Raw genomic sequence first — 13,167 nt, 5'->3', positions numbered from 1 at the left:
TATTCTCTACCACTATGTGATCTTGGAAAATGAAATAAATCTCTCTGGCTCCCTTTCACCTCATATCTAAAATGAGATTCTATAATCCACTCAAGGAACATTTTTAAGTGCCTACGATGCTCTCATAAAAGTCTAATATTATTCTAAGTCTTTTCAAGAAGGAAGAAATATTTGTTGAAACATGTCTACGTGTTTCCCCAGAGAAGTGGATAAATAAATAAGTTTCTGTGTCTCAATACAGCCTTTAACAAAGTGAATTTGATTTCTACTTTTAAATCTTTAGGTTTTTGTTTATTTGTTTATGAAGAGAAACCACTACATATTCCAAAAATTTCTAAGTGAAAATGACACATACTTAAAACAGTTTTCTTCATAAATGACATTCCATATCTTCCAAGCATCTGGTCCCTTGTAACCCGTGTAGCGCTCAGGATTGAGGAGCAAATCTACATATTCAGCATCAGGAGACTGTATGTCTGTAAAAAAAAAAAAAAAATGTTTTATTAAGCCTTTCCTTTTTCATTTACCTGTACAAACCTATACAAGTATACAAGACTGTATTCCATTGATTCTAAGGCACCACAGATGTATCAATGCCTCAGGGATTTAAAAACAACTTTTCAGGAGAACAATAAGAGTGAAAAGAACCAACACAGCCACATTAAATGTACACAAAAGCATCTTGCTTTTAAAAATGGTAAAAAAAAAAAAATGTGAATTTTAGAATCAAAGAAACATGGTTATTCAATTTTCATAAACTATGCATATAAAGACTATACTATACATTTCCCTCCACATTAAACCACAGTGGTTCAACAGTAACTAAGGTAAATGAAGAAGTGTTAGTACCATACACTGTTTATTACCAAATACTTACATCTTACAGGAGCACCATCAAGATTCACTACAAAGCTACCCCAAAGATATAATCTTAAATATAGAAAAAGCTATACGCAAGATGACATTTGTGTCAGCATTGTTTATAAAATGGAAGATCGGAAGCAACCTAATTGCCCAACAGAGCAGAGCAGTTAAAAGCAGGGGCTCTGGAGCCAGATTGTCTGGGTCAGAATCCAGGCTCCACTATCTGCTGCGTAACCCTGGGCAAGTTATGTCAATTCTCTACGCCTTGTGCCATCATTTGTAAGATGGGGATAATAATCATAATATTACTATGAGACTTAAACATGTTTTTATGTTCAGAGTGTTTAGGGCAATCATAAAAGAATAATAAATATTAGCTAGTGGTATTGGTGTTATGATGTATCTTAATAGACCATTTACAGTCAAAACTTTAGATACAAAGGCTATCTAATGAAATGAAAAGGTAAACATTATAGAAAAGCCAATTACAGATATATATATATGAAAATATATAAAAATTGGTGGGATGTTGCTTTCTCATATGTTCTATAATTTATATATGCATTATAACTACAAAACCAAAAAAAAAGGCTCTAGTCCTCCAGTGGCTCTGGGAAATTTTTTAATAGCACAGCAATACCTTACCCATCTAGAAAGCTTAAAAATATAAACCAACAAAGAATGAGGAAGTGGGCAAAAATGGCCTCAACACAACCAAAGGAAATGACAAAAATTTCAGCAGAAAGGTGCTTATGAGTCAGGTTTTCACTAGAAACTACTTCTTATTAAAAAAACAAAGACAAAAGCAAAAATAAAACTAAGCTCAGTTATTTTTATCCCACTTTATAGTATATTGGAGGCATAAATTAGGGGGAAATTCACTTCTAGAAGCAACACTGTGACAGCATCCAGAAATAACAGAGTCTAATGCAGAAGTAATGCACAGTATAGCAAATTATAATGAATTCATAAAAATAACCCTGATTCTCAAAATATCTAAATAATATTCAGCATCTACTATTTTAAGGCAGAAAACTAATCACCGAGAAATGATTAATATTTTTAATATTTTGCCTAGAGATAAACACTAGTTGCCTCATAATTTTACTTATAAAAAATATTTCATGTCTACTTTATTTTTTAAAAAGGTACTATAATCATACTTTGCCAGATGACAAAAGCTCCAATTTTTAAATTTAGAATTTAAATACTCCACCTACCATTTACATACATTATTTATTTCTTATAAAGATGTTCTTTAAAAAAAATATTAACTCTTCTTTAACAGAATAAGCAAATGCAAATGGACAAGTGATTCACCCAAGATATCAGAACTCCACCATATAAGAAGTGAATTATTGATTCTCAGTCCTTCCTAAACAAATATAAGCAGATCATCTCAAAAGGATACTTTTTAAATATAAGTTAAAATATTACCATTCTTTCTCTAACATTGCAGGCCTAAAAAAAATGTTCTGCATGTTATAAGTTTAATTTTATCTCAGATAGCAATGTTTAGGCCAAAGAGTCCTGGTAGAAAAGATGGTAAAATTAAGGGTTTGGGAGAGCATTTATCCCCTTCCTCTACCAGTCTAAATCTTGGGACGTCTGCATCTCCTTATCCAACATCCCAGGGGCCAAAGGAATTCCAAAATGGTCTCAATACAACCAAAGGAAATGACAAAAATTTCAGCAGAGATTGTTTTGGAATTTAGAACTTTTCAGATTTTAGAAAAGTAATACAGTACATGCAACACATATTGACTATTACTTCAGCAGGGACTAGGGCAGCAACCTTTAATCAAAAACATAAATATTTCTGCTGTGAAATATATGAATGAATATTCACACTGACTGAACCTATAGTAAACTTAGGGGGAAAAATATTCACTTTTCAGAGTTTTCAGATTTGGGGTATATGCTTAGGAGGTGAATTGTTAGGTCCTATGGTAATTCTATGTTTAGCTTTTTGAGGAACTGTCAACAAAAACTGAGTTTTTAAAAATAATTTTAAAAGAATTATTTTTCCTTAGGTACAATTTTAAACAAAATGCATACTATAAAAAATGTTATACCATCAGCTTCACAGAAGTTGTCAGAGGAATCGTCGTGTTTGGTCCACTGAAGAACAGCCTTCTGCGTTTCCTCACTTTAAACAAAGATAATAGTGTTTAAGTTAACATTTCACATGAAAAAACATAAAATAATGCTGCAAAAAAAAAAAAAAATCAGACCTTAGAGATTCATCCACAGCTCCAAGTTGCTCAGCTTGTTCACATTCTTCACTGAGATTATTGGCTTCTTCAGAATACTAAAACAAAAAAGAGAATAAATAGAATACGACTTACTGCATTTTTAAAACTTTTGAAAAGAATTTCTAAGTTATTTGAGGTTACCTGGTACCATCACCTTGGCTTCAACACTTTAAAAAAAAAGTAAGCCTTCACATTCCTCCTGAAACTAAAAAATAAGTAGAAGTCTTTGCCCCTTGTTTTTGCTGGAGAACACGTTTACTATTAGGGTCACGAAAAAAGAATAGTTTATAGTTCTGATAACTCATTATCAAAATCTTCACTAAAAAAATCTTCAAAGTATGAGGAAGTCACTAGGCAAGGAATCATGAGGCAATATCCCACTTTTCTAATGACCTAATTGTGAGCATCAGTTTTCTCTTCCATAAAATAAGTGATTGAACTGGATCATGTGTGTCAAAGGTCCATCTCACTATAAATGTCATCATTCTAAAAATGTCCTGGGGCCTACTAAGTCTTATAAAAAGTATTCTGATGTCCTTAGGAGTTTAAAATATATTCTTTACCAACCGCATTTCTTCTCAATGTCTAAAGCACTATACATATATACTTCTAGGTGTTTATGTGGCACAGGGAAAGCAAGTATGGATCACAAGATTTCGCAATACACTAGTCATCACCACCATATAGTTAAAAGGCAACACTGGAAGCAGGAGGCCACAAATTCAATCACTCGACAAATATACATTGAGTGCCTATTAGCTTATTATTAGGATGACTATACAAATGACCATCCAGACTACGACACTTTTGAGAATAAAAGCGAACACTAAAATAACTGAAAATGATATAATTTTCTGAAATATGTATTTACTAAATAACAACTTTGTTTCCTTGCACTGGTTGACCTCTGAAATAGCTTAATTCAAAGACTATTTGTAAAAATAAAGTCCTTTTATACATAATTAAGTATTAAGGGGTAAAGGGATATGATATATTCAACCAACTTTTGAGTGGTTCAGAAAATAATAATAATAGGCACTTAGATAAAGCATGCTAAAACAAATGAGGCAAAATATTAAGAATTAGTGAATCTGTATAGAGCACATAAAACCTCTTTATACTAAACTTGTTACTTTTCTATAAGTTAGAAATAATTTCAAAATAAAAAGATTAAAATACATGTCAAAAACTGATCAAAATTTGTTCAAAAATTAACATATACCTATGTATATTACTATACTGATATATGCTAAAACAAAAGTGTTTTAACTTTATTGTAATTATCTGAACATTAAAACATAAGTTAAAATAACTATTTTTAGTTCCTAGTAATAATTCGATCAGCTTCATTGAGTCACATCTGTCTTGTACTATGTAATTGGTATTTTTTGGAAGGAAAATATTTTTTCAATTTGTCCTTATTTTTAAATTTTCATGAAATTGCCAATAATCTTCTTTAAAGTTAGTTTTTATGGTTAATCAATTTGAAATTATCAATACCTTCAATTGACTCTTCTCTGGAGATATAATTTTTAATTGAGAAAATATTCTGTCTACATGTAAATATGTGAAAATATTATCACATTTATTCTTTTGCCTCCAAAGTACTTTTCTTCAATAAAAATTTCAAGACAAAATTTATTAAATAAGTTGTCTATTTTTTGTATTATTTTAGTTTTTCCAAATACATATGTTATAAAATTGTAAGCCTTAAATTCATTCTACTTCAGGTCAGAATACAAATTTATCCAACTAAAAGCAAGAGTTTCATCAAGAGAAGACTCTTCCCACAGGTAAAGACAATTATAAAATTTCAGAATTAAACCTAGAACACCATTTGAACTGTCCTCACTTAATGTATTCAATGCCTTCCTTAGTTTTTTTAAATATTTGTAGAAATAAATTTCAAGGTCTTTGTATACGAGCTTCGTTATAAAAATTGCGATTTGCTAAACCTTCAAAGGCTGAAATTTGTTTTGTTTTTTGCCTTAAGCATTCTATTCATTGATGCTTTGAATAATGATTTTCCATTAATTTTAAACAAATTATAATCAACATTTAAAGGGCTCATTTATTAAAAATTTTTTCAATACCACTGCGGGATGCTTAGGTTGTTTTACAAAACAGTTCTTTAAGGGCTCGAACATTTATAAAATCTGATTGATGATGAACAACAAACAAGTACTCCTACCATGCCAAAGGTATGTTTTTTTCAGCATTAGCTTCATCTCAAAAATTTTATGGTATTTGCATAAAAATCTATATATTCGAAAATTACTACTTCTATCAATTGGTAAAATATCACTGTGTTTGGACACAATTATGTGTATCTTAACCAATTGCAAATTTATTTCTGATTGACAGATTTCTTGATTTAGTAAGGGCATTATTTTTATCAAAATTTGTATATGTATTATTGTCATAAAACAAATATTTTTTCTTCAATTTCGAACTTTAAATGAGTTGATACTAGCATTCACAATAGTGACAAATGTTTTCCTTCAACAAAATGAAGTTCCAAAAGTTTTCTTTGAGTCCATCAAATGAATGAAAAAAAAAAATCAAAACTTTTTGGATTTAAAGATTTTCTATTTGAAATAGCTGACAATAGCATCATTTAACTATGTGCAACGTTCTGCCATTGGAGCCAACACACTGGCTATAATTTCACTCTGTGTGTGAACAAGAAAACAGAGAATTGAAAATAATAAAAACTAGAATCTATAATAAGTAAATAGAGGGAGAAAATACAAATCTTCCATATGGAAAAATTCCAAAAGATTTATAGCCTTAAAGAGATGAAGCACTCCTTAAATGTGGGCTGTGCATAGTGACTTCCTTCCAAAGAATACACTATGGAAAGGATGAAAAAGAGTAAATCTACAATGGAGAAACCTGACAAAACTACCTCAGCCAGGTGATCAAGGTTAACATTAACAGTGATAAGTCATGTTGATAAAATGTGACATGATGTGATGTGATGTGATGTGATAAAAATGGCACTTTATTTCTATAGTCTTCCTCCCAAAAACACATAGCCATACGCAGATCATGAGCATAATGCCAGACAAATCCTAGTTCAGAGATATTCCACAAATACCTGACTAGTACTCCTCAAAACACCTTATCAAAAACAAGGAAATTCTGAGAAACTGTCACAGCCAAGAGGAACCTAAGGAGATATGACTCCTAAATGTAATTTGCCATCCTGGATGGGATCCTATAACACAAAAAAGGCATTGGGTAGAAAATTAAGGAAATCTGAATAAAGTATGAACTTTAGTTAGTAATAATGTATCAATCTTGGTCCATTAATAGTAATAAATGTACCATACTAATGTAAGATGTTAATTACAGAGGAAACAAGGTGTGGAGTATGTGGGAACTCTGTACAATTTTTCTGCAAATCTAAAAGTATTATAAAATCAAAAATTTATTTGAAAAGAGTGAGAAAGAAACATAAGTGACACGTCAACCAAATGCAATGTGTAGAATATGTTTGAATCCTGTTTCAAAAAAATTATTAAGGCACCTATGAAACAACTAGAGAAATCTGAAGCCTGACTGTGGTTATATTTTTTTAAAGTATATTTCTGTTGTAGAGAGATATGTATAGTATTTGTAAACAATATAATTTTTCTGAGATTGGCTTTAAGTAACTAGGAGAATGAAGTGGGAGGTACAGATAAAACAAGACTGATGACATATTGATAATTGCTGAAGCTGCGTGATGAGTACATGTTTTTATTTCTCTACCTTTATTTCTCTTCCATGCTTTCCATAATAAAAGTCTGAACAAATGAACTGGAGCCATTGAGTACAAATAGCTCTCAAGGGGTTTCACTCTAAAAGGGAGCAGAGAAATGGAGCAGTAGCTAGCAGGCGAAAAGAGTTATTCAAGATTTTTGTTAAGTTGCTAGACACATTAATAAATATATGTACATACCTTGTAACTTGCAGATTTAATTCCATCAGGAACTTCATCCTGAAGAAGAAAAAAAAATGCTTTTATATGACATTTATTCTATCTTCTAAAAAATATTTTAAATTTCTATGATTTACGAGAAAAATTCATAAAACAAATTACTGAAGTTAACATATTATTTAAACTAGGTATAGGCAGTTTTAATATTATTTCTTACAAGTAAACAAAAAAGTTCAACAACACATTCTGATCGTATATTACATTACAGCATCAAAATGTAAAAATGCCACTTAGCCATTATTTCTTTGGATGCTCAAATTGTCCACATTTGGCCGGTATGGGGCCCACTAAGTGCTTACTTGATATTTGCACTTGTGTCCTTTTGATAGTACCCTAGGAATCTTTGGCACCATTTTTTGTTTTCTGTTATGACAAGATATTCTAAGCTCACCTTATATATTTCTTGTTCCAGTCTTAGAATCAATCATTTTTTAAGGAGCCTTACTTCTTTTCAGAGGAAAATGGTACTGGTTTTCAGTTGTGCACTGGCCACTTACTAACTACAGGACCTATCCGCCTATCATCAAAGTGATGCTATGAGTAGAGATAATGATATATCTGGGATAACTCAGTAAATTGCAGGGCCTAATGCTAAGTATATTCCCGAATTAGATTATACCTGCCCAAAGGGAACCACCCACACAGAGACAATCACTTCATTGTGTACCCTTTCAGACTCTGAACTAGGTCAATGTATGTTCTTTTTCTATGGCCAGATATTTCAATGATTTCCTTTTTTTTTTTTAACATAATAAACTATACCAAATTTATAGACTAATTTCAACAGAACTGACAACTTTACAAAATTTAGTACTGCTTTACAGTCATCGTTGAACATTTGCTTAATTATTTTAGTAATTTACTGAAATTCCTATAAGAATTGCTAGGTCCAAGAATATGTACCATTTTAATTTTTTTTTGATACATTTCCCAAATTGATCTCTGGAAAGACTTAACCACCAGAGTGCTCAATTCTCATTCCCAGATTAATACTGGCTATTTTATTCTTTTTCACATTGGACAATTAATATTGGAGGTGAAAGAACGTTGTTTTAGTTCATTGTAAAGGGAATAAATAACTGGCTTTTCAGTTTATAGAGAGATTCCAGCCTCTATGGGTAGACCATCTGCCACATTCAAATATTCTCTGGAATCAGGGGTGCAAATCAAAGGATATGGATTTTAAAGCACCAAGTATGAGGAAGAGAATTTTAATTTTTATTATTTTTCTATCTTCTGCTGGGTCCCAGGGTATAACATGAACCAACTCTAAAAATGAACTGAAAAGAAATCAAACTGTTGACAAATGAAATTGGTGTTGGTTCCTTGTTTAGCTCAGAAAAGGTATTAACAAAACAGCAGCACACCACCTGATATAATGAGTTAACTGTATTTAACCTTGTACATACATTAGATTATGAAAGAATTATTAATTGCTTTAGGTGTGATAACTGCACTGTGTTCATGATATAATGTCCTTTTTGTAAAATGCATACTGAAGTATATAATAATGAGATATCAAAATATCAGTAATGTACAATACAAATGCTAGCTATGAAAGCTGATTATCTAGGCTGAAGCAAGTATTTCAAGGTATTTGAAGTGATCTCTAGTCACTCTTTGGTTCTGACAGACTGCCCTACTTAGGAAATATCAGAACTGAGGCCAGGCTCATCCTAAGAGAAATGTAGTAGTTTCTCATGTTTCCCTCCTCTGCTTTCCCTTTCCCTCTGCTCCCATAGTGTGTACCTGTTCAGTATATCTATTATGGGGCTATCACATCTGTATTGAAATAATCCCTTAGTATTTCTCTCCCTTAGTAAACCATAGCTCAATATAAAAGCTCATCTTATATGTCCAAGTCATGGCACCTAGTAGACCCTCAAAAAATATTCACTATTGAACCAAATTACATTCAATTGCTAACTGATATTCTTTTACCAGTTTCTTCTTCATTTCTTCCTCTTTCCCCCAACCCCCTACAACACTGCCAATTATGTTTCCAAAATCTTGGGTCTAATCATGACACAACTCCTTCCTTTCTATAATATACTTAAGTGGATAAACATCATCTAATTATCTTTTAAAGAAAAAAACCTCATTTTATTATACTATAAGCATAACTTTGTTCAGGTAAGATATAAGAAGAAAAACAAATAACAAGCAAAAAGAACTACAGATGCTCCTCACTTAAAATAGGGTTATATCTTAATAAACCCATCATAAATTAAAATATACTGAGTCAAAATGCATTTAATGCATCTAACCTAATAACCTAAAATCATAGCTTAGCCTAGCCTACTTTAAATATGCTCAGAACACTTACATGAGCCTATGGTTGGGCAAAATCATTTTGCTGCCACTGCCCAGGACCACAAGAGAGTATAGTACGGCATATGCTAGCCCAGGAAAAGATCAAAATTCAAAATTCAAAGTACAGTTTCTACTGAATGCGTATTGCTCTCACACCATCGTAAAGCCAAAAAAAACATAAATTGAACCACTGATTAAGTCGGAGACTGTTTGTATTAATCTCACTAATGAGTAAAAGAATTATATTAACCACAAAATTTAAATTCTATTATGAAGGTAGTATAATTCAAAATTGGTTTTATATTTGTAAATTTGGATTTTTAATATGTAAATATCAAACATTATGTTTGGCCTAATATTATTTTAGTTTTATTGGCCCATTTAAAAAAGTTTCAATTACTTGAAAAAAGACGTAACAGTTCTTAAATGGTTCTTACAAATTGACAAGGCTTGACAGCACAGTCTCTTCGTCCACATTGGCTGATATCATTCCAGAAAGGACATGGCCTCTTCAGGTTTACCTGTAAAATAATAATAGAAAAAGTTTAAAGATAATCTCTAAAAATAGAAAGTTTATAATTGAGAGATATTGAATTATAATGCTATAACCTGGTCATGTTATTGGCTGCAATTATTCTACTTCCTATCTATTAGAAACTCTATAAAACTCTATTAATTTCACTTTTACTTGTCAGGTTCTAATGATAACATAAATGTGCAGCTGGTGTAAGTAAATTGGTAGCATTGGTTAGAAAGACACAGACTGCTACTAAACAAACCCTAAACCAATGACAACTAGGAGCCAAAGTAGCTGAGGTCATCACTGCTCGACTTCTATTCTTTTTAAGCAAGTAACAGTTAACAAAATAGAACAGTTAGACAATTTTGAACTCAGACTATAACTCTATAATCCAATGATCAGGTTTTCTAAACTCTTTCAATAGATATTTCGAAATGAAATATGACAAGTGACTTGTTGAAATAATACAGGTCAGAATAAAGTTGAGTTTATCAAAAATATTTAATTATTTTAATTAATTGAAATAAATCTGATGTTTTATAAAATTATAAACAACTCATAATTTTGATAACAATACATATAATAGTTTCTATTCCAACTAGTTTCTAACTTTTGAGTGCAAAACTCAGTTATTGAAATTAAAAGTATCCAATGTGTAGTTTCAGAACCACATGGTTCGTTCTTGTGAAATGAATTTTTCTAACATAGCTTCAATCAATTTTAAGTAATAATTACAATTCTGAGGCTTAGTAATGCCTAAGAAAAATGTAATTATCCATTTAAACTTTACATTTTCTTCTACAAAGAATTGAAAATAAAAATACCTTGTAATATCTAAAGTAGTCACTCTCAAGAAGTCTTTGTAGTCTTGGGAAAAGCCTGTAGTTATTAAATTTATCAATGGTTTCAACATCACAGGTACAATCATCCAAGTAACCACTAACCTGTTACAAAGAAAACAAAATATTAAATCAAAATGTCTTAGATTTAACAGGGTTCTCTTCCTCCCATGGTTATGATGAAAGCCCACTACTCAATCAACCCTATCCTCTCTCCTCCCCGAAATTTTCTGAGATGAGGTAGGACAATAATCTAGTAATGCTATTGCTCTTACTATAGACCTAGAGGAATGCAGTGGATACTTTTGCAGGGTATACTGAGCTTATAATGATCCATGCACACCAAAGATTTGGTTCCCTGCAGTCACTTTGTAACCCTGCCCACCAGGCCTGACCAGGGGTGAGCATCTGACTCAAACCAGGCCATGGTCTCCACTCCAGGAATCTGGAATTGAGACTAAGAGGCAGAGATGTCTCTTCCTATGGCTAGACCAGTAAACGAGGAAACTCAGACTATATTCCACCATGTGAACTGAGGAGCACATGAACCAGTTAGCAGAGAAAGGAAAGATTTTAAAAGATGCACAAAGAAACAGAGATTGGAGACAGAGAACACATGCTACTAGACTCCCTAGTGTTTTCCAGCTCCTACTTCTACCCATCTTTCCTGAAGCCCAGTTGCATTCCCACCCATGGCTTTTCTGAGACTATATTCTTATAATTCAGTTATCTCTCTCTCTTTTATTTTAGTTTCCTAAAGGATGTATAGGTCAGAGACAAGCTTGGTGAATATATAAAAGGATTGATACTGAATTTATAAGGCGAACGATAATTCATTATAAAAATCTAAAGTCCCTCAAATATTGGGCCATGACAATTTTTATAGGTTTGAAATGGTGCTTACAAATTATTTATTGTTAGCAACACTGAGATAGCAAATCGCCAATTCTGATCTTCCAATGCTTAAAACTGATGTCTCAACTGGATTTACTAAATCAAATTATTAAATGGACCTATACAAGGATACAATGGGAAATCATATTATAATCAATGTTACCAAATTGTAAACTAAAATTCTTAGATGTTTATTTGGGGCTAGGCAAATACCTAACAGAATTAATAAACCATTGCTTTGCTTTAAGTAAGTAATAAATAGATCATGATCTTTAAAAAGTAAATAAAATTAAAAAAAAATATACAGCATGCTGCAGAAAAAAGATCCTTATCATGCTTTGGTCTGAATATTTACATTATAAACTACTTTTAATTTTATTTTAGGGAGACTTGCTGCCAACAATTTTTTTTTTTTTTTAATCTAGTGGTAAGGAAGCAAATAAATGCTACTTTACTGAAATATTGAATTTAGATGTTTTCCTTTTGGAATATGTAAAATCCAACACTACTTAATTTCAAAACATCGCAAAACAGTAATGGAAATTTTTCACCTAAGAGACAAGAATACTTTGGATAATGACAGCAATATTCAAGAACTAAGTTGCTGTTGTTGTTGTTTTTACCAATTTGCCTTATCTTATTTGTTTTTGGACTAATTCAGTTTCTAGAAATCTGATCTACATATTTGTCACTGTAATAACTATGTTCATTTCATATGCAAATATATCTTGCTTCCTGTTAAAAGATCTCTGAGTATACAATAACCTTAGAGTCCTAATTTTGGACTCTAACAAAACAAAAGTGCTTCTAACCCAGATGATTTGATTTTTTACACCTGTTTCTTTTAAATCTTAATAGCAGAACTTCTAAGGATATAAAATAGCTACTGTTTCTCCCCTTGGATACAAATTATTATGCAAAGAATAACAGGCTCAAAGACTGCAAAGGCCAAAGGAACACATGCCAGATAGAGACATTAAGACACAAAAGAAACACACAAAAAACTTGAGAGAAAGTATTTGAAGCAACCCATTTTTCCACATGAGTAATTCACTTTTAAGGTAAAAATCTATCTTCAACATTCAGGCTCAGGCATCACATCTCTTAAGAAGCTGCCCCACCAGTACCACTCACCCCTGCTGGGTTAACTGCCTCTCTCATGTGCTCCCATGACAGTCCACATATATGAGAATTACCTCTCACTGTATTGAATTTATCTATTTGATTCCCACCCACTAGAGTTTAAAATCCTTGAGAGAAAAATCATGTTTGTTCACCTTTGTATTCTCGGTACTTAGCACTGTACTTTTTAGAAAACACACAGTAGATGATCAATAATTATTTGTAGAATTGATGGGTGAATGAATGAATGAGTGCTGCCCACTGTCACTCTCATTCACTAGAGAGCAGTACCATACTATCTACTTATAACTAGGTATTACCATGTCACCTATGGTGATGCTCAGTGCTCTGGATCACACAAACTCAAGTGGCAGG

At 31.8% G+C, this 13,167-nt stretch overlaps 1 protein-coding gene across 2 annotated transcripts in view; it reads right to left on the bottom strand.

The window, feature by feature from the left end:
- Positions 1-13,167, bottom strand: part of ERO1A (endoplasmic reticulum oxidoreductase 1 alpha) — a 36,292-nt gene that overhangs the window by 16,693 nt on the left and 6,432 nt on the right. For both annotated transcript variants that reach the window (XM_006920183.2, XM_015596005.2), the window contains exons 2-7: positions 10,762-10,881; positions 9,855-9,938; positions 7,066-7,104; positions 3,099-3,175; positions 2,940-3,013; positions 356-476 (exon numbers count right to left, since the gene is read on the bottom strand). In XM_006920183.2, coding sequence (XP_006920245.1) covers positions 356-476; positions 2,940-3,013; positions 3,099-3,175; positions 7,066-7,104; positions 9,855-9,938; positions 10,762-10,881 — 515 coding nt within the window. The remainder of the gene's footprint in view (positions 1-355; positions 477-2,939; positions 3,014-3,098; positions 3,176-7,065; positions 7,105-9,854; positions 9,939-10,761; positions 10,882-13,167) is intronic.

Source organism: Pteropus alecto, unplaced genomic scaffold (assembly GCF_000325575.1).
Source record: "Pteropus alecto unplaced genomic scaffold, ASM32557v1 scaffold86, whole genome shotgun sequence".
Lineage (NCBI taxonomy): Eukaryota > Metazoa > Chordata > Mammalia > Chiroptera > Pteropodidae > Pteropus > Pteropus alecto.
Note: the sequence above shows the minus strand (reverse complement) of the source record. Positions and strands in the feature narration are given on the sequence as shown.